The 27,588-nt window shown below is 44.8% G+C and overlaps 3 protein-coding genes across 39 annotated transcripts in view; 2 read left to right on the forward strand and 1 right to left on the reverse strand.

The window, feature by feature from the left end:
* The window catches only part of EPB41 (erythrocyte membrane protein band 4.1), a 169,265-nt gene extending 145,784 nt beyond the window's left edge, over positions 1–23,481 (forward strand). For 11 of the 21 annotated variants that reach the window (XM_032495675.1, XM_032495670.1, XM_032495669.1 and 8 more), the window contains 6 exons: positions 8,058–8,507; positions 9,720–9,848; positions 15,840–15,941; positions 17,102–17,182; positions 19,811–19,915; positions 20,518–23,481. In XM_032495675.1, coding sequence (XP_032351566.1) covers positions 8,058–8,507; positions 9,720–9,848; positions 15,840–15,941; positions 17,102–17,182; positions 19,811–19,909 — 861 coding nt within the window. In that variant the 3' untranslated portion in view covers positions 19,910–19,915; positions 20,518–23,481. Of the gene's footprint in view, positions 1–834; positions 869–8,057; positions 8,508–9,719; positions 9,849–15,839; positions 15,942–17,101; positions 17,183–19,810; positions 19,916–20,517 lie in introns of those variants that run through there. The other 10 variants (XM_032495676.1, XM_032495677.1, XM_032495678.1 and 7 more) reach the window with 3 other exon arrangements.
* Positions 22,892–27,351, reverse strand: TMEM200B (transmembrane protein 200B). 7 transcript variants are annotated; one of them, XM_032495706.1, is made up of 3 exons: positions 27,244–27,350; positions 26,585–26,694; positions 22,893–25,304 (listed from the first exon to the last, which is right to left on the reverse strand). In XM_032495706.1, the coding sequence occupies exon 3, from the start codon at positions 25,282–25,284 to the stop codon at positions 24,337–24,339; it is 948 nt and encodes a 315-aa protein (XP_032351597.1). In that variant the 5' UTR covers positions 25,285–25,304; positions 26,585–26,694; positions 27,244–27,350; the 3' UTR covers positions 22,893–24,336. The 7 variants fall into 7 exon arrangements, with proteins under 7 accessions (XP_032351600.1, XP_032351595.1, XP_032351597.1 ...); XM_032495707.1 differs by having other exon boundaries at positions 26,585–26,697; positions 27,244–27,320; XM_032495708.1 differs by having other exon boundaries at positions 26,585–26,649; positions 27,244–27,319.
* Positions 27,335–27,588, forward strand: part of LOC106728527 — a 37,549-nt gene continuing 37,295 nt past the window's right edge. For 8 of the 11 annotated variants that reach the window (XR_004325457.1, XR_004325454.1, XR_004325453.1 and 5 more), the window contains exon 1: positions 27,346–27,466. The gene's annotated coding sequence lies outside the window, so the exon portion shown is untranslated. Of the gene's footprint in view, positions 27,467–27,588 lie in introns of all 11 variants that reach the window. The other 3 variants (XR_004325460.1, XM_032495712.1, XR_004325459.1) reach the window with 3 other exon arrangements.

Genomic DNA, 27,588 nt, shown 5'->3' on the forward strand with positions numbered 1-27,588 from the left:
TCCTAACTCAGTTGACTTGATTGAGTGGCAAAATAGAATGAAAAGAATGTGAGAACCAACGGTAGTTTAATAGATATGGTGGGTTTAGGGTTCCACTGGGTAAAATGACTGCAAAGATACTATGCTAAATCTCAGACTCTCTGTTATGGAAAATTTAGTAATTTCTGGAAGCAAAATCTGTGGGTAGTAGCATAGAAAGATATGCTTTGGGCTTAGAAACAACAATAATCTGTAAAGTTTTAAAATGGTTGTAAATTTTGTGACCAATCAAAAATGTTCTCAGAACTATTAAAGATGTCCTATCCAGTGTTCTTCATGTGGAACATGGCTCAGGAATATTTAAATATCCTCAGAGTGTATCAGTTTTGGTTCTTATCTTCTATCACAGTTTCTTTCTTCTAAGTTCTGCCTGATGATGTTCTCTAAAATATAGTGAGAATCTGGCTCAGAACTTGCTAAGCTGAAAGGGAGACCAGACTTAGTTAAATCCATAGGGTTGGCCCACTTGGATACTTGACAAATACTTACATGTAAGTTCCTGTTTCTTTGCAAAAAGTAATATTTTAAGAAATATAGTACAAAGTCAAATAATATCTAGTGTTTGCCTAGCACTTCATTTTGAATGCTCTACACAATTAACCCTCACAATAGCCATATCAGGTAGGTAGTGGTGTTCTTGCTTTTTATGTGATAAAACTGAGTCTCAGAGAGGTTCAAGGACATGCCCCCAGTCAAGCAGTTTTTAAGTGAAAGAACTGGAGCTGCAACCCAAGTCTTGGACATTTCAGTCCAGTGACATTCTGTTACGCCCCAGCTGTATCCTAGGTCACTTAGTCCCCAGGTGAAAATGTAGTGAAAGTTACAGAAAGTGAATTAAGGAGAAAGTTGGAATTTGTGAGACCCTCATTATTTATAAAACCAGGTATTAAAAAATGGTTCTCTAAGATCCTGAAGCCACTAATGAGTTAATGTACTAACACTGGACTGCCCTTAACTTGCCTTAAATCCCCCAGGTTGAGTTTTGCAGAACATCCCAGAATCTGAAATAGGATCTCCCTCAGTCAGTAGCAACCAGAAGATGGGAATAAGAAAAGAGGCCTTGCCTATAATTGTTGAGACAAAGGGTCTCAAGGTTTTTGTTTGTTTGGCCTTGGATAATCTGGTTCCTGGTTTTAAAATCATTCAATAACAAGAATTGATTTTTTTTTTTTTAAGAAAATAGTTGTTTCCTTTATGTATTTATTGGGGATATTTAGATAGATCAAATAGTTCACATTCCCATTAATTAAATCAAACCTCAGGTCAAGGGAAAATTAGATTAGTGTCCAGAAGCAAACCAAAGACACCGTATCAAACCAAAAGACATTTTGTAACTCTAATAATTATTTGTTCTTCATCAAAGAAAATATTTTTGATATTCTGTACTTGAACCTCTAAGTATATTTTTGCAAAAGTGAAACTTGCTGATTTGGAAGAGTGTGTGAGACTATTTAAGATGGTGTTATGTAGAGTGGTTTAGGACAGGATATTTATGCAGTTTAGTGAGGGAATTTATATTTTGGTCTGGCCAGACTATGAAAATTCTCTTGCAATCATCATTTGTGTTTCCTGCTTCTCAATTTAGTCAATTTGATAAAATGTTGCCTTAGAATGTTAATGGCCTCTCTCTTAAAATTTGTCTTATATAATTTCAGCAATTAAAAAAACTCGTATTTAATAATTTGTCTATAATGTCTATTTGAACATGCTTATATATATGAAGGTAAAATTTTTACAGGTATTGAAAAAATAGATCTTTGATAACACTGAGTAGAATATGAAGGAAAAGCATTTTTCTAAAGACCTAATATTAAACATATATTGATTTCAAGGTTCTTACTAGAAGTTAGCTTTATAACTGATGTGACTTTATTTTCTTCTTTCCTTTAAAATTGTTCTGTCAACTGTCTAATTCTGCTAATGGTGGACTCAATAATATTGCTGACTGGCTTATTTCAGGACTTAATGTAACATTATAATACCTGAGAATGCACAAAAAATAACAAGACACTGTAATTAAGCTTACAGACCAGCTCTGATAAAAGTTTGCCTTCCCCCCAAAGTTCCACCATTGCCCTAACCACCACATAACCCTGAGTTTATTGTGCAAACATACTTAACTGCCATCTGTACATATCATTGTCAATATCTTCATTCAGCTAAATATGAGTACCCTGAAAATTGTATCACTTCTTTCTTTTATTTATCCCAAAATCGCATAAAAGAGGATTCTCTTCTGAGGTGGCAGTTAAGCAACTGTTTATTGAATTTGGCCGATTCATTCTCTTGTCTTATACTTGATTTCAGTAAAAGAGGATCTCAGCCTGAGGTGCAGGGCACTCAGCCAAAACAAAACAGAACAGAACAGGCCACACACACAGGAAATATAAATCATTTTGATGTGAAGTATGATAGTGTTTATCTGTAGTCTGTATCTATAATCTAGAGTCAATGTTCAAATCAAGTTTTGGGATGCTTTAATATCTTATATTCCCAGTTGCTATCATGACTTTGGCAAGAGAGTGACTATTTTCCTTGAGTGTCTTCACTGTTTCAGAGACAGATACCTAATAAGAAATTCACAGAAAATCTGTGGCTTAATTCACAGATACAACCATATTTTTATTCACATTCCTGAGAATATTCCTGCCATCTCTAAATCAGAAAATATTAAACAAAATATAATGAAGCTACACCTTAAATTTGAACTGTTACTTTTCCACTCAAAAATATTGTCCGTTATAATTGACTCTGACTTTCAAAATCCACTCGCTAAATTACTATAGTTTTATGTTATAGTCTCCTTATAAAAGAGAATTTTCATACTATTTACTAGTTATTGATGTTTCTTATCATTCTTTTCACTAAGTACTTTTTCATTTAGAAAACTATTAAGGTTTATTTTTTAACTGTTCTTAAAGGCTTGGAGGATATTAAGAATTTATAAGCACTTCGTAAATTGTTTACCAGACTTCAGGTTTTATGGATCATTTCATTATGAAACCAGTACAAAAGCTTGCATAATAAAATCATTTAATAACAATTTTTGATTATGAAAGTGATGCCTCTTCATTTTAGAAAGATTAGGAAATACAGAAAAACACAAAGAAGTTAAAGTACTTGCAGTTCTACCCCTACTGATATGTTAGTATACTTTGAGGTCTTTTTCATGTTGTATAATTACATACATTGGAAAATATAATTTTTAAATGCGTAAGAAGTAAAACATAGCGTATTATCAAGGGGGGGATTTAGTCTTTGAAGTTACCTTTTCTGCCTTCTTCCCCCATTCCAACAATCTAATTGTGGTCCCTGAAATCACATGGCAAGGTTGGCTGTGAAGAAGTCACTGTTCTTCACTTGGTCCTTAACTGCCTAGCCAGGGTTTTAATATATAGAAAGACAAATTGGGACAAGAGCAGGTCTTTTTCTTCCTTTTAACATAGAAAGGAATTGTTTCCTATTGCCATTTGAAGGTAAAATTGGCCTTCACTAAGCAAGGAACAAGTGACCAAGTGTGTGTGGGGAAAATTACCGCATAGACCCTCCAGGAGAAACTTACATGGCTATTGCTTATATAGCAAAATTTTAGGAAGATTTTCAGGATTTATTTTCACTGTGATACTTACAGGATAAGAGAGTCTTGTCAGCATAACTGTGGTTTTTGCAGCAGTCACTTCAAGTGTATAAATCTCTTCCTTCAAAAATAACCTAAAAGGAGAAAGACTGGATTACATTTAATGGAATAGCAGCAGAATACCTATAAAACACCCATATTCTCCTCTTAATGATATCTGTAATCCCTACGTCAAGGGAGAGGTTATTTATAACTCACAAAGGCACATAGATCCTCAGGGTTTGATGATCCTGTGACATAATCCCTTTGAATAAATCATTTTCAAGAGGAAGCCTTTAGGGAAAAAAAATCCCTTGTTTTTTCCCCCAAACAAAGAAAATACTGAACTATCATACTTAGTAGGAGCCATTGATGTTTTAAGTAAAATTGAGAATTTTCAATCAAGCAATGTCCCTGCTCAATTAAATATTGGTCTGACATTCTTCTCATATTCTTGAAACCAACTAGACAGCCTTGCAGTACTTTACACAGGCAGCTGGTCTTTCTGTCGCAGCATCCTTCTTACAGATTCCCCCATCAGGCCAGACAAGCCACACATTCAGTCTCAATTTGGTGTGTCACTGTGGATGGTTCAGATGCAGTTATATATTTATTCATATCCTTGAGAAGATCCCTTTAAAGTTTCCAGGCCAATTTGTTTGTTATATGCAGTTGTGCAGAATCTTATATAATCCAGTGGCCCTTGCTGATATTCACAGCCAAAGGCACAGCACTGTCAGTTAGAATTCCTCACTCATGCTATATGCCAAATTGTGGGTGTCTTATGTCATGGGGATTTTGTATCTTCTTTTTGCCTCAGTCTTTTCTCCTAGCTTTCCAGCCTTCTCCTTATATTTCAAAATATAGTGTCAGCCCCTAAAATCAGACTCTGCTAAGAGGACTTTGGACAATCTTTGTACTTCCCAAAAGTATAGTCAGGTTTACTGTATATTCTTTTGAACATAATAGGACACGTCCTTTGGCCCTACTTGATACATTTTCTGTTGCCATGGGAAGAAGTGGCTTTAGAATCAGAGACTGACTTGAGCTTAAACCCTAGCTCCATCACTTACTAGCTTTGAGTTGCTTACCCTGTTTGTTTTCTTCATCTATAAAGTAGATAGTGACTACCTCACAGTGAGGTGGTGAAAAATTAAATGAGAAAACAAAAAGTGACTTTCGCATGGTGAACATGCAATAATGTTAGTTTTTCTCTTATTTTACTGGAGTAGGAGACAGAATGGTGGACTAGACAGTGGGTCTGGTCACGTGGGCTACTTTTTATGTTCTAAACAAGCCTTTCAGTTTTTGAATAGCTCAAGGCAAAGCAGTTCTCAGGGCTCTTAGATTTATTTAGTATACTTTCAACAAGTTTTTAGTGAACATCTATTATGTGCCAAAAAACTGTGCAAGAGAGATACAGAGGCTAAGTAACACAGTAAGTCCTTATCCTCCAAGGAGTTTGTAGTCTAATGGAAAAGACAGATGACTAAACCAACAATGATAGGGCACAATGGGAATAAAAGAGGCATGGTCTCTAAACATACTTTAGGCAGCCAGGGAGAAACTTCCTGAAGAACTGACGCTAGCTGAGCATGGACGTGCAGGCAGAAGGAACAATACTGACGATACTGACAAACGCACGGAGGCAAAAGAAAGCACGCAGTGTTCTAGGAACTGCAGATAGTTTTGAATTAGTGGAGAGAGAGATGTGTGGAGGTGTAGCAGGAGGGAAGCTGAGGAGAGAGGTAAGAGTCATATTTTAAAGTATTTTCTAGTTTTGGTAAAGGATCTGAACTTTAGCCAGAAGACAGTGAAGAACCACTGAAGGGTTTTAAGCTGTAAAATGGAATTTTTAATATTTCATTTGAGAAATAAACATTTTAGGAGCAGAATAGAGGATGCATTCGAGGAAGGTTCGAGATGAGAAAGAAGGAAGGAGGAAAGAAAAGAAGAAAAATTGTTTAGGGCACTAGTAGTAAGCTTGGTGAGGCACTGTAAGAGTCTGAATGAAGGTAAAAGTGTGGGAATAGCAAAAAGCAGATAGATGAGGGAGATATTAAAGTGGAATAGAGTGGAGTTTGGGGCATATTGCCTTCCATATGCCTGGGAGATTGTCCAGTAAGTAGTTGGCTGTGTTGTCTGGACAAGAGTTCTGGTCAACAGAGCCAACTGGAGCGGTTGATTTGACCATATGTGAGAGTGCTGTGAGTGGTAATCCAAGCCAACTGTCATCAGTTTTCCTTTTATTTCCAATGACTAATACATATTAGGTGATCAATAAATATTTGTTGAATTGATACTACTGTGGCTACAGCTTTTACCCTTCGTCTCCTTCGTTTATGCTTTGAAAAAATTGACTGATCTGTCTTTACTCAGCAGTAGGCAACCTTGGGCCAGGTGGCCTAAGCAATGTTTAATCACAAATGGCTTCTTGATGACAGACCACTGCTTATCACTTGAGCAGACTGGCAAAAAACTGACTCTTACTTGATTATCTTAGGTATTTTCCTGGTTGTTTATTAATCAGCCTTCTCAGTTGTGACAAAATTTTTGGAGAAGCCCCGAAGTTTGTCTCCACATGAGTGGGTTTGGATATGCTATTCACAGCACTCGAGCTAGCATATAGCAATTTGAGAAAGCCTGTTTGTTTATTACCAGCTGATCTATTTCTGGGCAGCTCCATAACAGCTTGTCTGACTCAAAAGAAGTGGTGAGATAAGTGCCCTAGAAAGTAGTACAGCATGTTAATAATATAACAACAAACTCATTCTTGTGTCCCCCAGGCCCTAGCTTATTAGAGGTGCTCAGATACTGTTGATTGAATTAAGTGAATCTATATGGTAATTGAGAATTTACAAAGTGCTTTCATATATATTATTATATTTGATCCTTGGGACCCTGTGAGCCAAACCAAGTATTATTCTCATTTTAAATATGAGGTAATCTATATACCCTTAGTGAGAATATTTCATGTTATCTCTGATACATCTGCAGGCAGAGACAGTTTCTGTTGTCATCTCTCAGTTCCATTTTATGTGTCCTAAGTAATATTTATGATCAGTCAGTGAAAGACCTGCCTAATCTGAATTCAGCTTTACCACTGGGAGATGCTCTTGAGTTGACTGTTTCAAGGTAGCTTAGAGGTAAAGTTGGTCTGAAGTTCTTGAGTGCAGTGCATCTTTTCTTGCCTCAGTTGACCACTGGTTTATATTTATCACAATGTAGGCTGGTTTACAACTTAAGGAGCAGCAGTGATTTTTTTAAAAATATATATAATACATATAATGTGATTTGAGTACTAAAATGTGTAAGCTGTTCCAAGCATGTGTCATTTACTCCAGGAACACCTTTTTAAAAGAGTCCTCTTCTGTTAAGTTCCTATGTGGTATGTAATATGGTAAACTGATCTGACCAAAATTTCAGGATCAAGTGGCTTATTTACAGCTCTCTGGTGAGCAAATGCAGGCATTACTTTTCTTGACGTTTGGGTTCTGCTGTATTGTTCATTCCTCAAATGGCTCATATTCTTTTCCTACTAGTGTGAATTCCTTCTCTTTTTCCACTTACAGAACCTTTCTTTAAACTTTAGGAGCAGGTCCATCTCTTGTGGTGTTATCTTCCCATCCATGTTCTCTTGGAAGTACTTTATTTTAGATCTTTTTCCTGTGGTGTCAGGCACTTAGCCCAGGAGGGATCTCATTGTGTTTCCAGGATTTATTTCTCTTAGGGATTGGAGATGTTATGTCATTCATCTGTGAAAAAATACTTCTCAGCTGCTAAGTCATATTTATTTTGTTTAAAAAGAAATGTTTTAATGTTTTAGATACTATAATTAATCCATGACAATGATTGGATTAATCTGTGCTGGGTATATTCAACTTCCATATCCCTGCCAACCAAAGTCTGAATTTTAGTTTCTCCATAGGGGCTAGTACGCTGATACATGTGGCTTGGAGATACATGGAACATTTTTCAATCTGATCAGACTCCTCAAGCGTATGTTTTGTTTGACTCATAAATTGCACTGTGTCCAGTGCATAGTAATGAGTTAGGTGTTTAGGAATAGTAATTCCTTTCAGTGTGAAGAATATGTGTTATGCAGGGAAGACCATAATAATAAGAAATGCTTGGTACTATGCAAGGCACATCAAAATTATTTCTCAAGGTTAGCAATGTTTTAGAAATATGACCAAAATGAGGCTGGAATTGCTGAAGCTGCTGATATGTGTAGTGAACAGCAGTTCTTCCTTTTGATCACCCCAGGAGCTAAGATCCTTGTTTTATATTAGTATTAATATTTTTTGAAGCCTCTTAAAAATCACTGTTGGTGCTCAGAGTTCACTGTTTTCCCCAAGTATTCCTAATCTTCTTGCTTTTTTATGTGTTCCTTCATTTGTAGAGTATAAATGGCATTCGCACAGAGGAGGTGGCTGCCATGACAAAGGGGCCACCTACCAACCCTGACCCTGAATGGGAGGGCCCCGAGCACTCAGTAATTCCTAGTGAGAGCCAAGTGACCACCCCGTCGAAGTCTCCACAAAACTTTGACTTTGGCTCCCTCTCCATAAGCAGCAAGGAGACAGAAGAGAAGGAGCAGGGGGCAGCTGGCTATGTTGATATTCAGGAAATGCCAAGAGGCCCAAGTGAGGAATGTATAGGAGTGGAGGAACAGGCCAGTGCCTTAAAGTTCCCAGTGTCACCAGCTTCCTCTCAGCTGCAACTTGGTGGAAAAAAGGCAGAGAGTAGTGAAGAACACATTACACCAGGAGAGCCACTTGGAAAGCAAAATGGATCATTTCTTGACTCTCGTGTGGGTAACCAGTTCCCCACCCTCATTCGAAGTTTCCAGGTAGTAACTGACTTGATGATGCAAATCTAATGACTCACTTTGGGAGAGGGCCAGAATCCTTTCTGTGGAGGAGGTGGTGGTGGTGGTGGTGGTGAGGGTAGTAGCCTCCTGGCTTTTTTCAAAATCACAGAATAAAATTGAAGCCCTTGATTACTACAGAGAAATTTATTCAGAGGCATTAACACTGTGGCTAGAAATGCTTTCTCCCTTGATGACCTTACAAAACTCTTGTGGGTAAACCCCAGCTGTTCATTTTTATGAAGCTGGCGTAAGCATGTTCCTCTTTTCCTTGCTCGAGTACGGGCTGTGTAAAGAAGTGAATTTCTGAGACTTTTATGATATGATGAGGAGCCTTAAGTGTTCTGAGACTCTGCTCAAAAAATTCAAATACTCTTAATTAAAAGGAGTAACTGATTTTTCAAATGAGAATTCAGGCCCCAAATAATTATGTATTGCAGCCACACAGTACAGCCCACCACTCCCACTGACCCCACTCACGGGAGCTTCCATGATCATAGGCACTAATCTCCTATGCTAAGGTGGATGACTGCTTAACTTTGTCATGATCAAACGGTTATTTTAGGGTGATTTATAGTCTTGGGGAAGGTGAGCTGATAGACAAGAACCCTTTGATATTTCACTGATGTTCATTCTTCTGAAATTCTGAAATTAATCACCAGGTGGTGGTGGAACTGATTATTTTCTTTCCAGTTTTCCAAATACTGTTTCTTTTCAGTAACTCCAAAGTGAATGTCTGACATTGATTTGAAAGAAGTTAATGAATTCCAGGGTAATGCGTTCCAATGCCACTGCTACTTCATGTACCATTTGTACTTAGTGGAGGAAATGTAGCTGATTTTCTTAATTTTAATGGTACAGTCACAAGGACAAACAAAAGTGACTGCCATTTGGCAAATAGTTTTATATTCAAATTCTGAAGGTCAGTCTGAAGCATTTTGTATCACTAATCATAACTGTCTGATATTATAGCTTTCCATTAAACATATGAAAGTGATTACAGTAATGCTGTTCTTTAATATCCCTCATGATTTGACATCTTGTCAGGGCTACTTTGGAATAGTGTCTTGGGCAGAGATTGAGCTAGCCCTTTGCTTGATTAGAGCTATTACTTTGATCAGATCAATGTCAGAATATTAGTTCTCCACAGCCTTCTGAAGACTCCAGTAACTCTATTTCTTTACTGCTTCACAGCCTCCCCTGGTGAAGACTCAGACCGTCACCATCACAGACACTGCCAATGCTGTGAAAAGTGAAATCCCAACCAAAGATGTCCCTATTGTCCACACTGAGACCAAGACCATCACTTATGAGGCCGCCCAGGTAGGACATGGTTTGATGTTTCAGAACCAAAGACTCAAGTAAACATGATAAATAACCTTTCTTCACAGGGCTTCTGATCATTTGCTGCAAATAATGCTAGGCTTTTCTGGGGCAGTTCTTTTCGGAAGAGATTACTGATCTAAGGATCCCAAAATACTTTATTGAAAGCAAAGTTGTCCTGGATCTGATTGCTTATATCCACCCAATTCAGTTAGGGAGGGCAGTCTAGTGTGATGGTTGAGAACATGGGCTTTGGGTCAAACAAACCTGAGTTCAAATTCCAGTTCCAACATTTACTAACATAAACATGTGATTGAACATCTCTGAGCCTTTATGCCCCGCCCCGCCTCCCACCTCATCTGCCCCGCCTCCCACCTCCGCCCCGCCCCACCTCCCACCTCCGCTGCCCCGCCTCCCACCTCTGCCCCGCATGATGTTTACTATTTACCTCATGATTTTGTTACGAAGCTTATTTATATAAAATACAGAACTGTGTGGAATTGACTTGAGTACCATGCCTGAAAGCATAAGTAACAGCTATAATAATTAAAGTCAATTTATTACAATTAAATTCAAAATCACACAAGAATTTGGTACTTAAAATTTTTGTTTACTTCCTACGCTTAGTAAAATTTCTCCTTCATTGTTAATAATTTGAATGAGCTAGGGTTGCTTATGGTGAATTGTTTTTCTTTTCTTTTCTTTTCTTTCACAGAAGCCAAAACTGGGAAAAACTTTTTCTTCTAGGAACTGAGCTGTAAATTCATTCCTACAACAAATATTTGTTGAGCATTTATATTTTAGGCCAAAGCAGTGCACAAGGTGGACACAGGCCCCACCCTCTGGAACTGACACTCTGGTCAGGAGAGACAGGCAATAAACACATAAGCAAATGTATTAATTTCAGACAGTGATGAGAGCTGTAAAGAAACTAAAGTAGGATCGAGAGTTAGACAATATGGGATAACATGCAAGGTTGCTATTTTGGGGCTAGAATAGTCAGGAAAATCCTCTCTGAGGAGGTGACATTTCAGCTGAAGCCTGCATGATGGGGAAGAGGCAGCCCTGTGAGGCTCTGGCTGGGTGATCTCACATAAATCCTTTTCGTTAATCCTCACATCACCATAAACTGGATGATGAGATCCACCTTTAGGAAACAGTGTAGCTTGCCAATTAAAAGCATGTACTTTGCAATTAGACAAGTAGAATTTGTATCCTAGCTCAACCATGTACTCACTGGATAACTTTAAACAAATCACTCATCTCTCTAAGCCTCTGTTTCCTCGGTTGTGAAAGGGGATAATATTAACAACCATTGCAAGGTTTGGGGGAGAATGAAGTGAAATGATGTCTGTAAAGCACTTGGCACATTCACAGACACTCAGTTAACGTTGTTGTGCTTCCCCCTTCCCTGTCTTGTGACCTGGAATGTGGAATCAGTTTGATAAATAATGGGAGGTTGCGTCAGGTTTTCTGGCAGTGGTGATAAAGTGGCATAATCAAAGCAGTGGTTTGGAAGATGGTTCCTAATGCTGTGTGCTGAACCTGTTAAAGGAGGGGCTGCCTGGAGACAGGAGTTCGGCTATGGCAGGTCTGGGGAGATGCTTGTAAAGAACTGAAGTGTAGCTGGAGGAAGCGAGAAGAAAGAGCTGTGTCAGGAGAGACAGAGATGGATGAACAGGACTTGGCAGTGGAGGGGACTGCAGAGGAAATCAGAGGCCATTCCTTTAAGATTGTGCACACTCTGAGCCAGGGGATGTGAGAAAGAAGTACTTGCCTATGAGAGGGAACCCTTTCCATTGTCACTACCATGGAAACAACCTAACTAGCTATCAGTAGGGAACAGGTTTGTAAATTATGGTACATCGAATTAAGATAATTCTGTACAGCTATTTGAAAAAGCTTCTGATGGGAAATAATCTATATGACAAATTAGTAAATGAAAAAATTGTAGTGCAACATGTTATAAATAATATGCTGCTTTTTATGGGAGGGAAAAGGGATGTATGTACAGCTGTGTATGAATAGGCTTATATGTGAATATACGATCTCTGAATGGGTACTCAAAAAACCAAAAACCAAAAAACTGCCCATGGTAGCCTGGGGTGAAGAGGCCTGGGACTGCTGGATGTGGTCAGGAGTAGGAGGGAGCCTGACATTTCACTGATCTCCATTTTGAAGTTTTAAGATTTTGTAGTGTGTGCATATAAAAAAATTTTTTTTAATGGTTCAAAATAAATTATTTTAAAAGTTGTTGGTGGGGAAGGGTATAGCTCAGTGGTAGAGTGCGTGCTTAGCATGTACAAGGTCCTGGATTCAATCCCCAGCACCTCCATTAAATAAATAAATAAATAAGTAGATAAATAAGCCTAATTACCTCCCCCCCAAACAAAAACAAAACAAAACAAAAATGTTGTTGGGGCCACGCTGCCCACAGAAACCCATGTTCGATGTGAGTGTAGCACTTGTAAAGCAGAGGGAAGAGAAGCACTAATTTTAAAATACCATAACATGGGAGAGAAATACAGAGGCAGCGTGATGTACAAGATAAAGCACGTGGGCTTTGGAGTTAGAGGGATCTCAATTCCAACACTTGCTAGTTTTGTGACCTTCAGCAAGTCACTTAACCTCTTTGAGCCTTAGCTTTCTCTTCTGAAAAATACCTTTATAAGGTTATTGAGATAAAGATATTTGCCTGGCACATTGTAGCTATTCAGAAATGGTAGCCATTACTTAGCTAGATAGTAGAGTGTAGTGGGAAAAAACGTTGGCTTTGAAATTAGATTTTCTGGGTTTGTACCTGCTCCATCGCCTACTAGTGTGCAGTCAAGTTACTGAATCACTCTGTGTCTCAGTTTCCTCATTTGTAAAATGAGGCTAATAATAGTTCTACCTCATAGGGTTGTTGTGAGGGATAAATGAGTTAATGTACATAAAATGTGTATTTCAAAATGTGCATTTCAAATTAATTCAATTCATTGTCACTGCCATGGGAACAGCCTAAATGTCCATCAGTAGGGAACAGGTTAAGTGCATTATAGTGCATCCAATTAAGGTAATTCCTTATGGTTATTTAAACAAGCTTCTAATGGAAATATCTATGTGATAAATTGGTAAATGAAAAAGCACGGTGCCATATGGTATAAATAATATGTAGGAAAAAGTGCCTAGCACGTAATAAGCACCAGATAATTATTGTCTGCTGTCATTGTTTATTTACTATAACTATTTCTACTTCTGTTTTTACTATTTTGCCAGACAAGTTAACCCAGAACCCTGTTTTTAATCCGTCCATAATTCCCACACTTTGGGACATAGTGAGAGGAGGTGGGGGGCCAGAATTAGGGTTTTATTGCTTGCATATGTGTACAAGTATGTGTGCTTGAGTGCACATTTACATGCAGTGACATGCACAGATTTTAAGCTTCAATTTGATTGGTTTTGACAAATGTACCTACCTGTGTAACCAAGACACACTTAGGATACAGACCATTTCCATGACTCTTGAAACTTTCTTCATAGCCTTTTCCAGTCCATCCCTACCCCTCTAGGCAGCCACTGCACTGTTTTCTATCACCATAGCTTAGTTTTGCCTGTTCTTGGCCTTCATATAAATGGAAGTATACGGTCGTACACTTTTGGGTCTGAAGGTGTTTTTCAGATTCATCCATGTTATTTGAACCCATAGTTCACTGTTTTTTATTGTTGAGTTGTATTCCATTGTATAAATATACCACAGTGTGTTTATCCTTTTATTTGTTGATGGACAGTTGAGTTGATTCCAGTTTGGGGCAAATATGAATGAAGCTGCTATAAACATTCATGCAAGCCTTTCTGTGGACATATGTTTTCACTTATCTTGGGTAAACACCTAAGAGTGGAATTGCTGGGTCATAGGATAAAGGGCTGTTTAAGTTTATAAGCAACTGTGAAATCCACAGTACCAGTTTGAAGAAACATTGGTAAGAGTGTAAGTTGGAAATCATAACAATGTCTTCTTCCTGTTCCACTTTCCTCAGAGACAAAAAAGGAGGAATAAAGGGGTGGGTGGGAGGAGAGGAAGCCAGAATTTCAGGTTTAGTAGAGGAGGAGCTCTTCAGAAAGATTTAGCCTTCCTGGCACACAACTTCTTAATAATAACTCATAAAGTATTTTTATTTCTGAAATCTCTAGATCTTCACAGCAACACTATTACAGGATCGCTTGTTATAAATGAGAAAATGAAAGCTCAGAGGAGTCAGAATGACTTGCCCAGGGTCCCACGGGTAGTTGCTGTCTGAGCTGGGACCCAAACCCAGTCTTCAGGCAAGAAGTTTCTTGCCCTGAATCCTAGTTCATACGCTTATTAGCATAGAACCTTGACAAATTCTTTAACCTTTCTGGACCTCAGTTTTCCTGACTCTTCAGTGAGTCTAATAATAGTATGTACTTTAGATATTGAGAGGTGTGATTAAGATAACAGTTCCATTATGTGCTTGGCATGTAGTAGGAGTGCAGTAAACATTAGTTGAGTCTGAATCTAAGGTAGATAAGTGGGTCTGGGCTGAGAAAAGTGTTCGTGAACTAGCCAGTAATATACCTGGTATGATGGTGGCACATGTGAAAGACCCAGGTGGCACAATCATGTTCCCACTCTTTGTTTTGTCCAGATTCCTACCTGGAAGGGAACTCAGCCAGGGACTCTTCTCCTCCTTCTGTCCTCCTCCCAGTATCTAAAAAGTTTGGCTAAATGAAATGTGGTCCTGCTTATGAAAAGGATGGAGGCCTCTGCCTGTCATACAAGTGACTAACATAAAGAGGCAGAGAAAGATAGTAACCTAACACATTGCTTGCTGCAGGACCCTTTATGAAATAATTGCAGTTCTCTAAATCCCCCTCGGAGGTAGTGTGCAATATCAGTACCAGATATTTTAGGTCATCACTATCTGAAAAATATGTTGCTGTAGGCAGCCTCCATCCTCCTTGTCTCATGTTTCCATCTTGGTGAGGGGATTATCAGCAGCTCTGAGTCTGCTAACCAGACAGTTGCTGATAACTGTTTGTCGGGCTGAGTTTGGCCCCTGCCAACCACCTCTCTTCCTTTTTGCTAATGTCATTTCTTAGCCTGATCATAGTATGTTTATTTTATTCATAGTACCGTGAGCTCCGGAGGAACACCAAGTAGCCCAGCCTTGTTCTCTATATAGATTAGTTGTGTAGCCTGACATTTTACATACTTTTCAACCCCTCCTATAATAGGGAGGATCCATTTCAATAATAGTTTTGTTGTCAGAAATGTCATTGAGACATTTTATTTCTTCCCACTTTGCCTTAAAGGGACATTTTCTACTTCTTGTGCTCCAGTCTCCCAACTTGAGCTTCAAAGCAGATAGCCCAAGATTCCTTGACCCTTTAAGCCCCAGCAAGGACCTTTCCTGGTTCTTTCTGAAAAGTTCTACCCTATGATTCAGAACCTACCCATGCTTTAGCAATCAGGGGTTTATAACTTTCCTTCCTGCTTTGGGTGGTGTATAAAGAGCTCCATTTTTATGCAAAGGGAATATTTGCAGAGTATTAGGATTGAGTCCTTGGGCAAATCATTCACTTTCTCTGAGCCTGAGTCTTACCTGGGTGTGCTAATACATTTCTGCCTTTGCTATTTATATTCACAGGGCTTGTGTAAGCATCAGAAAAGATAATGTTTTAAAAGCCATTTGTGGACATAAAATGCTGCATACATGCGTGTAGTCACTCTTGTTGACCTGTGGCTTCACTCCTGCCTCCTTTTTCTGATCCACTCCTGTCACTGACCCAATGCTGAGGAAACTGGACCTGTCCAACTTTCTAAAACAAGCCTTATTCCCAGGGAATTTAATTTATTAAATAATAGATTATTGTAAGGGATCGGGTTTTTGCTTTAGAATGTACAGCTGCAGAGCAAGGGTGCACCTGCACCGTTTGCCCACGGGGCTTCCTGAGAAGCATGATGACGAGTTGTGTTTCCTTCTGTAGACTGACGACAGCAATGGGGACTTGGACCCAGGAGTCTTGCTGACAGCTCAGACCATCACATCCGAGACCACCAGCAGCACCACCACAACTCAAATTACCAAGGTAATAGAGAGCTAGAAATTCCTTCCGGGGTCCAGTGGCATGCCCAGCTTGCTGCCTCTCTCCAAGAAGCACCTTGGTCCATAAGAAAGGGGTTTCAGCCCCATCCCTACTGAGCCAAATTATTCCCAGTGTCCGGGGTGGGAAGGCCCTGGTTCTTTCCCCATAACCCAGGGAGACCTTGAGCATCCCTGCCTACCGAGTGGTCCCATGAGGTCCCATGTGATTGTTCTCTTTACACAAGGGTCTTTCTCTCTGGTCAGTGAGTCCCGTACCTGGCTATGGAGGTGAGTTTAAAAAGTCAATTTAAGGGCAGGTGTTATTATTATTAAGCAACCATATTTTCCAAGCCAAAAATCAGAACTCAAGGTCTGACGAGGAATTTTTATTTTTATCCTGATCATGTCCAGGATCAAGGCCATGAGAATGGTAGTTTGGATGCTGAAATGTTGGAATTATTAGAATATTGTTTACAGGAGCAAGAGGGACAAAGTATCTAAAACTGAAACTACTTTCAGAAAATCAGGACAGTCCGTGTTTGCTGTAACACTAGAGGAAAATACATTTTCTTATAAGTAGAAGATCTAGATTCCTGACCAAGCTGCATCGTCAACACATAGGTGACTAGAAACCAGTTACTTAACGCGTCTAGGCCTTGGTTTTCCTCATCTGTCAAGTAGGGAAACCTTCCCACCCTGAGGGGATTATTTGAGAATCTTTTGACATTAGTAATATGAAAATGTTTTAAAATAAAGAGCCTAATTTCAAGCTGCATGACGTTTTTGACCATATTCTGATTTTTTTTCTCTTGAAAGTAATCAAAATATACATGAAAAGAGCAAAAAGATACACCTGTTTTGTTTACTCACTGAAATTCTGTGGTGTTTGGGAGAAAGAAAAAGGAAAAAGGAAATAAATAGAGAATGATGATTTTCTGTTTAAAGATTTTAGCAATACAAGGGAACAGAGGTGTGCTTATTTTAGTGGGTCCAATCAGGATTTCGAACAGCTGCATGAGAAAGCTGTCCTATGCAGTACCCAGCAGCAGATTAAAATTTGTACTATAGTTTTCTGAATAATTTCTTTCTATTGTTTTGCAGTTTTGAGGTTTTTCCTTTCTTTCTTTCTTTCTTTCTCATATGATCACCTCCGTTTGTTTTCAGACTGTGAAAGGTGGGATTTCAGAGACCCGAATTGAGAAGAGAATTGTGATCACAGGAGATGCCGATATTGACCACGATCAGGTGGGAATGCCAAGGAGATTCTGGGCATGGGAGGGGTTCCGAGGCAGGACCACTGATGGATGTCAGAGTTGGCATGCAAAAGACAACAGCTTTTTCTCCAAAGAGCCCCTTTGGCTACTCTAGCTTTTAATTGAAAAGAAGGACCAAGGGAATTAGACCTCAGAGGCCTGCAGAATGAGGGCCGCAGATTGGGGAAGCAGAGAAGCGTGACAGAAAGAACAAGCTCTTTAGACTCAAAAGACTTGTGTTCAAATCCTAGTTCTTACCGTGTTCTAGCTCTAATTCCCTAGGCCTCTGTTTCCTCATCTGTAAAACAGCATCTTCCTTCAAGGTGGTTGTGAGAATCAAGTGAGATACGAATGTATGTCATGTGGCATGTGGTGGGCGCCAAGTAAACGGAGCTGTTGCTATTCAGGAGCTATCGTGTACCTAAACCTGTGCTGGAGACAGTGTATCAAACCAGGGTGTGGCCTCTATCTGCAGAGGGCTGTCACAGCTGCCGGGCCGGCTAGTGGGGACATAGTGTCATGGACTGGAAATCAGGAGACTTGGAACTAGCTTTCTGTCCTGGGTCTATCACTAACTTGCTGTATGACCTTGGGCAAATCACTTACCTCCAATTTTTTTTTCCTCTCCTAAAAGAGAATAGGTTGATCTAGATAATTTATGGGCCCTTCTGAGTGCTAAAATTCTGTACTTTTATGTTAATTAGGTGCTAATTGTGTGCTTCAAGCAATTAGCAAATAATAAGGTCAGGATTAATGTTCCCAATTCTCTGCTGGGTGAGGTTAGAACAGTAAAGCTGCAGAGAAGAGGGGGTGGAAGAGACTGCATGCAAATGCTTCTGGAATCATTGACAGGAACGCTGGAGCAATAGTTCTGTGGCCTTTATGCTGATGTGCTGAGTGCCTTAAAAAAAAAAAAAAAAAGGCCTGAGCTGCAGTGCTGGCGGTTCCCTTGGTAGCAGAGTTGAGACTTACAGTTGAGAACACTAGGCCCAGGGTCGCAGCAACAAGGCTGCAGAAGCTCAAGTGGGAGCTTCGCAGCCTGTTTGCCCCAGCTCCAGGGATCCTGCTGCGTTACCAGCCTGCACCCACCTACTCGTCTGCTGTGATTTGGGCCCCTGCCATGTGCTCGGTCTGTGCTGGGTGGCCAGAGCCGCGGGATGGGAAGGTGTTTTGGCTTCGGAGTGAGACAGACCTGGATTGAATCCTGACTGTGCAACTTACTGGTTGTATGCCCTTGAGCAAGTTTTTTTTACTTCTCTGAGCTATAGTATCACCATCTGTAAAATAAAGATAATTATAGGTTTCTTTCAGGGTTATTGTGACAAAGGGACAAGCACACTTGATAGCTCAGAGAGATGCTCCAGTGCCCCTCAGTCTCCAGGGTACAAGGGACATACAGAAGGGATAAGACGTGGTGCACTTTGGATGGGGAGGGGAGCACTTTAAGAAGGAGAAGTAGTGAGGTTCAGGCTGTCAGAGAGAGAGGTGTTAGGCCAGAGTGACCAAAGAGAGGGCTTGGGCTGGGCCTTGAAGCATGAGCAGACAGGCTGGGCAAACAGGATGAGGGAGGATGTGCAGGGGCCTATAGAGGTAGCGATTCCAAGAATGGCTTTCATGGAGTCAAGAATCCAAAACAGAGCTTTCCCTTCCTCCCGTCCCTCCTACAGGTAGTCTTAAGAGCCAGGGTCAACAGCTAACTGGTCAGAATCTAGCTCGAGTCCTTTTTGATGGGGGACCTGACTCTGAGAATCCCATTGCCACCTGCCTCCAAAGGCTATGCTCGTCTACCTTGGGGTGCTCTGAGCGTGAGGCTCAGAGACTTGCAGCTCAAGGGGAGCAGTGGTATCATTACTCTTCTTTGACTTTCCCTCTGCTCCCTTCAGCTTTTCTAAAATGATCAAAACTCCTCCAGATGTTAAAACAGGGTCTCCGTCCCCTTCCTCTTCCTGCCGAAACTAAGACAGTGTGGTAACGAGGAAAGTCTGAGAGACTAAGTGAAAAATCCCCGTTGCATTGCTTACTAGCTGTGAAATGTTAAGTACTTTATTTAACCACTGAACCTCGGTTTCCTCGCCTACAAATGGAAATAATGACAGTACCCTAATTCACTGATTTGTTGTGAAGATCAAATAAATAATAATAAGTAATGTACTTAGGCCAGTGTGTGGCATGTCACGGACCAGCCCTCCTACTCTCCCTTCCTTTCTTCTCTCTACTTTAGCCAAAGACATCTCTTGCTTTTCATAGTGTGCTTCGTTATTTTCCCTCCCGTCCCGAGCTTCCTAGTTACCCTACGCTGAACACACACTTTGCTTTGTCCTTTAGACTCACTTTCTTGAGTGAATCCTCCCAGAGCCACCCAGGCTGTCACTCCTGAAGTCCCTCTCTGATTCCTTGCAGACAGCTCTAACCTTTCCCTGTCTCTGTTTTCAGTCCAGGAGCCTCCCCTGTGCAGCACGGGGTGGGTAAAGTCATCATCACCTTGGCTTAGCTTAAATGCTGCCCTGGTACCACAGACAGAAAGATTGAATTTGCCAGAGAAATGGTGTCCTGTGACCCCTGCCTTCCTTCACCAGCCAGGCCGCTGTCTGCCTGATGAGCATGTTTCTGTCTTTCTCAGGTCCTCGTACAGGCCATCAAGGAGGCAAAGGAGCAGCACCCAGACATGTCAGTGACCAAGGTGGTTGTCCATCAGGAGACCGAAATCTCTGAGGACTGAGCTCAGGTATGGGCAGTTCTTTTTGGGTGGAGCCATCGCCCAGAGGTGTCCACCCTGGGACTTGATAAAATAAAGGCAGGGGAGGGTGATATGGGAGGTTATTAAGTATGGCTCCACCTAAAGCTCCTCCTGCCCTCAGCAGTGCCAGCGTGATGGGTTGGAAGAGATACCCCAAGTGTGGATTAAACCTCACCCACCTCCTGAATCTTCATGCATCCTCCTGCTTTTCCGCCTCATCTCCCCCTGCTCTTCCCCCTGCTGCTCTGCTCTCTGCTGTCAGGTCTCTGAGTGAGACCTGGGAGGGCCAGAGGAAGAGAACAAAACCAAGAAAAGCAAGACCAGCTGAGGGGAAATGAGGGGACTGGGGGACAGAGAAGAAACGGCTGAAGCTCTGGGGCCAGACTAGAGAGTGGAAGCAGAGTATCTGCTTTTGGGAGCCAGGGCTCCAGACAAATTCATGCCCCAAAGTAGAATCACCATGTAGAACAGGGCCCTGTGAAACCACTCAGGCCCTGATTGTCCCTTGTAGCTGCAAAGAACTTGGCACTGGGACTGGGTAGCAGGCTCCTTTGCAGGATTTTAAAACTTTGCTTCTTTCTTTTCTCTAGGAACTATCCTATCCTCCCACCCCACTCCCTGCCCATCTCCCATCTGAGAGGAAACCAGTGGAATGGTAAAGACGCTAACCTGCAATAGTCAGACTTCAGAATTTTAAGATGACTCTGAACCACCAGAAAATCAATTTCATTTTCTATGTGGAGTTTATACCAAGAGAGTCTTCTAGATATCATTGATCCTTTTGAATACCTTTTTCTATATTGTGATACCAGAATTCTCAACTTTTCACTCACTCTATGGACTGTTTTTAAAGAGCTTTTTGGTTTTTTTATGGGGTGGTTTGTAACCCCTTCAGCCCAGCCTCTCTCCATTTATACTGACAGGGTCCACAGCATTCTTCGGGAAATCCTCCAGGGACTCTGTCAGCTGTGTTGGGGGCCAAAGCCAGCTTAATGGGGCTTCCCTGCTCCTCCCCTAGTTTTATACCCTTTAGATGACAGCAGAAACTTCATAAACCAGCCCTTTCTCAGAGCCAATGATGTGACTTTACCAGAACGTCAGGCAGGGCAGCTGCCCTGATCCACAGACCCCAGGAAAATGTCCCTGTCTGTCCCTTTGCTGAGGGTGGTTTTGGTGAGACAGAGACCTCTGCTAAGAATATAGTATTGTTTTTCTTTCCTCCCTCCTGTTCTTTCTTTTTGGAGCTTCTTTAGATCAAAGATGTAAGACATTGCTTCAGATGTATCTGATACTGTGAATGTTTGAACATATCTGTGGCCTTCACCTTCCTGCCCTCCCTCCCCTTTTACCTCATCAGAAGCAGTGGCTCTGCTAAGTTCTCCTCCCACCTCCCATCTCAGGAGACCAAAACTCACGGAATAGGCACTTTTGGCCAAAAGCACTGATGGCACATTTTTAGTGGTGATTTGGACAAAGAAAGTTAACAGGATTTTTTAAAAAGGTTTTCTAGTTCTGGGAATGTGTGCTTCACACAGGGGAATGGTGGGGTTTACCTCAGTCAGGTCCTGCTAGGAAGTATTTCCAGGAGACCACCCCTGGGCCTCTCTCTTTAATCCTGGGTTGATAAGGAAAGTGACTCAGAGAGGAGGTGATTATGGTCTTTGGCCCTTCTCCTCTTGACCAGCGCCTGCCTGCAGATACCCTTTTGGAGCAAGGGAATTGGCTTTTAGGGGTCACCCTTCCCACAGAACCCCACTTGATAAGGGGCACAAGCATCAGCTCTGCCCATTCCCAGTTGCCGTCTGAGGTCTGTCAGTTTTTGTGGCTTGATTTTTGTGGTGGGTTTGGATTTAATTTTTTTTTCTTTTGGTTTTGAAAATGAGGATTGATGTCCCCAGTTCCACTATTCCTGGTAAAGATTTGGGGGCATTTTTATTCAGTAGGGCTTCTCTAATCTTCCAGCTTGCTTCCCACAAACGTATCTGCCTGGAAGTCCTTAGAATCCTAATTCTAGGACAGAAAGCAAGCTTCCTGAGTGGGTCACAGTCAGCAGGCAGTCGCTGGCGGCTCCAGGACAGGGAGCAGGAGAGAAGTCTGTTAGCCCCGCTCGCAGCAGCAGGAGCCAGCAGCCTGTGTCCAGACCCTCTACTGACTGAGCTTTGTTTAGACAAACTTGTTGGTTTGAACTGGTTTTGGGTTTGTGCGTTTTTCTCTTAGTACTTGGTTACTAACCAACAGGTAGTTCCTCTGGTAGGGACAGGAAGAGCTCAGGTGGGATGTGTGACAGCCTTGGGGGAAGGAGAGTGCCCTGTCTCAGGGATGGCTCACAGCCTGGGGGCATGGGGTGTGGCACAAAGGGGCTCTAGGGTGGTGCCCAAGCCTGGGCTTTGTTGCCCCTGGCGGTGGCAGGCATATGATGTAAGCTCCCTTGCCAGTGGCCAGCTGTCCTGCTGGAACAACTGCTGGAGCTCACAGAGCTGCAAACTGTGGAATGAAGATGGGGACTGGAAGAGGCGCAGCCTGTGCGTCAGGAACCTGGCACACTGTCTATTCCGTGCCATCCAGGTCAGTGTGACAGCTTTCACAGCACAGGGCCACAAATCAGGGGGCCCGAACTTCCCCTCAATCTGTCACCAATTCACTACACTTCTCCCTGCTTCCTTGTCTATAAATTGGACCCAGAGATCTCTAATGCACTTCCAGCACTGAGAAGCCATGATTTGGACAAGCCAACATGAGGGGTGTCCTTCCAAGCCTCTTTCCCTTTCCTCCCTCGCTGGTTACAGATCTTGGGATTTGGCAATTGTTTGGATTTTTTTTTCTTCCTGCAATTGTGCGTGTGCATGTGTGTGAAGAAAAAGACTTTCTAGGTGGAAATGGTGAAGAGGGGAGAAGAATTCGTTTCCAGGGTCAAAAACTTGGCAGCAGTTTCCCTAAAGTGACTCAGACACACCACAGTAACAACTCTTGCTGCAATTTTATTTTTATTTCACTTAAGAAATAAAGATTTCCTCCAAGCCACATGAGGTCTCTGCCACCTACCCACCCACAAAGCAGGACCTGAATTTATAAGCTGAGGGCCCACAGAGCCTGGCTACAGGGACCTGCCAGGTAATCTTTGCCCACCCCTCAGACCCCACCGTGTGTTCTGCAGGGCAGCTGAGGGTGAGGGGGCAACAGCCCACTTTGGGACATGGAGCCAGAGCAATAGCCTGACCAACACCAAGGAATGCTCGTGGGAAGTATCTGCCCAGGATCTCAGCCCCAGGCTGGTTGGTTTTACAAATCTCTCTCAAATGTTTTATTTTGGTGACAAAAATGAAGGAGCTTTGTAAATTTTTTTAAAAATTATGAATCATATCATGTAGTTGTTTACATTTCTTGATAAAATACGAACTGTGGCAGCAGAATCAAATTGGCAAAATTCTTAGATTAAATAGAAGGTAATTAGGTCTGCTGTTTTGGCCTTTTGTAGTAAAAGTGGTGGTAGTGTTTAGATGTATGTTTGGTCTTGCTTCTTGTATTGCATTTTTCAATAAATTAAAAAAAAAAAAGACTGACTCTGTGAAGACTGATCAACTTTTAAAGTTCTGTTTCCCTACTGGCAACTTAGGAAAAATTAAACATGGGTCAGGGAGACCCAAATCCAAGCCCTTTTCTAAAGCTATCCACACTGACCAAAATGCAGCTTCAACATATAAAAGGATTTCTGAGAACTGGCAAATGCTTTTTGCCAACTGGAGGGAGCTGTCGTGGCCTAAGGAGAGAAAGGGGCTTCTTAGACAAGTCTGGGGAGGGGCCAGACTCTCAGTATGAAGGCATTGGCAGTAGTGTAGCCCTAGTGGGATGTATCCTGCATGGTTGAGAGAAGAAAGGGTTTGAGGTGGTGGGAGTTCAAGGCTCGGTCCCCATCCCAGATGGCAGTGGAGGGTCTCAATTCTACTCCACTGTGTCTCAATTCTGCCCCGTTGCCCATCTTCCCAGAGACCAAAACCCCATCACTAGTGCCATCTTGGAGGGAGCCTGTCCCAGGCTGTAACATCACAACCTACCTTCCAAGTCTTAGGGTCCCTTGCCCACCACTTTGGATTTGCCAAGACACCAGGTACATCTCCCAGTCACCCTGGCCTGGACCTCCAGCTCCCTCTGGTACCTGTCCAGGGCTAAGGCCACTTTTGGAGGCTGAAAGAATTCCTGAGGCCGAGTCATGCTGGTCTCCAGATTCCACATTAAAACACATTCTCTCCAGCTTATTGAACCCTTGAGCAGTTGGCATTTCTCTGCCAATGTGCAAGTCAGGATGCCTTAGCAGCTGCTGGGGCCAGAGCATCCATCCCCAGTCTGGGATGTGACCGAAGCATCTACTGGACGTTGGGACTCCTAGTCCTGTTATGGTCCGTGCTGCAGCCTCATAGCAGGCTGTCCCCTGCAACTCTGACCCGGGCCCCCAAGTCCCCTCCTCCTCCCAATTTGGCATAGCCCCCCAGACTGAGGCGGTCCAGTCTTGGCCAGCTTCGGTGAGCACAGTCTCGAGCTGCTGGGGCCCCAAGAAGGAGGTCCCCAAGGCCCAGATCCAGAGACTTGGAATGTTCAATGCAGGAACCAGAAGGCTGTACGGTGATAATCACATGGCCAGTCTGGGTCCGGGGACCCCAGGGTGGGTGCAGCCCTGGACCCTTCAGCGGGTAACCGTTGAGCAGGGCAGGTAACCCCAAGCGAGGATTAGCAGGCTCCGAACGCAGGCTCCGCACTGACGGGACGGGTGAGGTACCCCGACGCGGAGACAGGTCCCAGCTTTCTGGCTCCACGCAGCCTATGGCTCGGGGAGTCCTAGGGCCGGGGCTGGGGAGGAGGGCGCAGTCCCAGCCCGAGCCGTCGGGGGGCCCGAGCGCCTGAGCCCGCAGCACCCCTTGGCGAAGCCGTCGCGTCTCTAAATCGCGGTTCTCGTAGAGCAGTGTGTTGGCGCAGATGAACACGAACAGGCCGACGCCCATAACCACGGGCCCAAGAAGCCGCAGCCGCTCGTGCGGACCATGGGCCCGGCCGGCGCCGCGACCCTCGCGCCGCAGCTCGCTGAGGTGGGGCGCGCTGGCGTTTGCAGCCCGGGACCCCGGGACTCCGGCGCGGTGCGGCCAGTAGCCCGCTACGGCGATACCCATGCCCACCAGTACCACGAGCGCCCCCAGCGCCGCGAACGCCCCCGACGGCGAGCGCAGCCGCAGCCGCGCCCGCACCCGCAGAGGCTCGGGCGGGGAGCGCGGGCGCCGGCGGCGGCCCAGGCGGCGGCCCAGGCGGGAGACGCGGCCCTCGGGGCTCCTCCGCACCTCCCCGCAGTCTCCGGGGCTCCCGGCTGTCATCTCGCCGTCGTCTGGGTGCTCTGCGGAAAGAAGGTGGGAGGCAGGGACTGAACCGACGGGCCTAGGGTCGGAGCTCCAGGTAGGGGGCCCAAATCCGGGAGGGAAGATGGGGCTGCCTCCAGGACGCTTGGAGATCCCTGGCGGCCACCCCCGGATTTTCCCGGGCTGCGAGGCGGGGAGCCTCCCCGGCTCGGGTTTTCCGCAGCGGAGCTCCGAGCCAGGGACGAGCGGCAGAAGCCAGAGTTGGCCGGGCCTGCGGGCGGAGACGAAGGAGGGGGGCGCGGGCTGCTCCCTGGCGCATCCTGGGCTGCGGGGCTCCGGCCGCCTGCGCCCTCTTCGCCAGCTTGCGGGTCCCGGGGCTCGGGAGGTGTGGGGCCCCCGGCAGCGGCGTCTCCAGGGGTCCCGCCGGAGCTCGACCTCACCCCCGCACGTGGCTATACGGTGGTAAAGGAGGGAGGGGACACTCAGCCGCCCGGGTCCGCTGGGGTCGCTCGCGGGCCCCACCTCCCCCCTGCTGCGCTTCCTGTACCGCAGCGGAGGAAGGAGGGGGTGTCGAGGATTCCAGCCTCTTCCTGCCCGCCCCCTCCTTCCAGATCTCTTCAGTCAGCCCTGAAGCTGCAGCAAGAGAGACTTGAGCTAGACTCCGAGAAGACCGCTCTCACCAAAACCAGTGGCAGACTTTGCCCAGGATTTCTTTAAACTCCGCGAAGAAAAGGCCTCCCCCTCATCCAGCGGCCGGGCTACAGGGAGACAGGGGGCTGCAGGTGCCGGGCGCCGGGTCTTGCAGGGTGAGCTCCCCTCCTGGCTCTGCCGCCGGCCTGGGCAAGGCTGTTCCCCCAGGTTGCAGCGTTTCCAATTCGAGCTCCTCGGGATGAATCATCCCCCTTTCCCGCCGCCTGGCCTCCTTTGAGGCCTCCTCCGCCCGAGGCCTTAGTGGCCCGTGTCCCGGCCGGAGCAGCACCGCCCCTGCACCTCAGGCTGCCCCAGGGTCCCGGCCGCCCGGTTTAAGCTCCTCCCGACTGCTAGTCTGGATCTGGACTAGACAGGAGTAGCCGGGCTACGTGTGGCCCCTACAGAAAGGAGGGTGGGAGGAAACGGGGCCCCGGCCCAGGTGCCCGGAGCCGCAGGAGAGGACGGTTAGGACCTCACTGCCCAGTGGTGCTTCCTCACTGCCCCAGTCTGGTTTTTGAACAGCTCCCGCGCTGGAACCCGTAGCCGAGGTCCCAGAAAGGAGGCTTTGTTACCCTACTCACTCCCCATCCACACCCCCGAAACTCAAAGCAGGACACCCCATCCCTACCTCCAGCAGGAACGCTGAAAGCCGAGGGCCTAACACGGAGCCCCAGAGTCTACCGCGTCCAAAGCCTGGTGTTCACAGAGGGAAAATGCGGCCAGGGAAGGCAGAGGGACCTGCTGGGGTCACAGGCCACACAGGAAGGGGCTCCACGAGGACCCAACGCTGGGCACTTATCGGCACAGCCCGGGGAATGTCCTGGGAGGATGCGAGGCCCGTTCCCCTCTTGTCTCTGAGTGTGGAGCCCTTTCCTCAGCCCCAAAGTGGAGAAATGACCAGCTCACCCCAGGCCAGAGCTGGCGCCCAGGCTCCAGCCCCAGAAAGGTCATCCCTGAGCCCCCGCGGGCCCCGGCGGGGAGGGAAGGGGAGGCGTAATGAGAGATGGGGACGTGCTCAGACCCCGAGACTCTGGAGGGCATCAATCCATGCTGGGGAGCCTACGGAGGCAGAAACTTGGAGACACACTCCAAAAGTCTCATGTCGCTGGAAGTTGCTCGGGGCCCGGTCCCCGGCACTTTGGGGTCCCGCCTCCCCGCGCGTCCACACTCCGGCCCCAGGAAAAAGGAGGACCCAGCTCCCGCCTCCCGGGGCCTTTCCAGAGGGAGGGGCCAAGCAAAAAGTTGGGGAAAGTGGAAAGCAAACCCCAGGCCCCTAGTTTTGCTCACCTGAGGCCGCCGCACCGGGGTATGTCCGGGTCCGAATCCGCGCGCCGCGGCTAGCGGCACTGCCACTGTCTCCGTGGAATCTTGGCCCCGGCCCCGCCCCCTGTCTTGTCCCCGCCCAGCGCCGCCCAGCCCCGCCCCCCGGGAGCCCAGGGGACAGTCTGGCCAGAACCCCGCCAGGCCTCACCGCTGGGACAAGGCAGCGACCCAAGTCTGAGGTTAGCAGGTAAGCCCTGTGTGCCTGCCCTGTGACTCGGAGGATCCGGGCGCCCGAGTCCCTGGCTAACGTCGTTCAGAAGGCCTGGGAGGGAGCCCTCTTCCCACGTGGGGAAACTGAGATCCCGAGCC

The sequence above is a fragment of the Camelus ferus genome, chromosome 13, assembly GCF_009834535.1.
Source record: "Camelus ferus isolate YT-003-E chromosome 13, BCGSAC_Cfer_1.0, whole genome shotgun sequence".
NCBI classification, from domain to species: domain Eukaryota; kingdom Metazoa; phylum Chordata; class Mammalia; order Artiodactyla; family Camelidae; genus Camelus; species Camelus ferus.

Excerpts from the sequence above, each read along its gene's own strand:
- TMEM200B (XM_032495709.1), bottom strand. The coding sequence starts at position 25,284 with ATGACAGCCGGGAGCCCCGGAGACTGCGGGGAGGTGCGGAGGAGCCCC.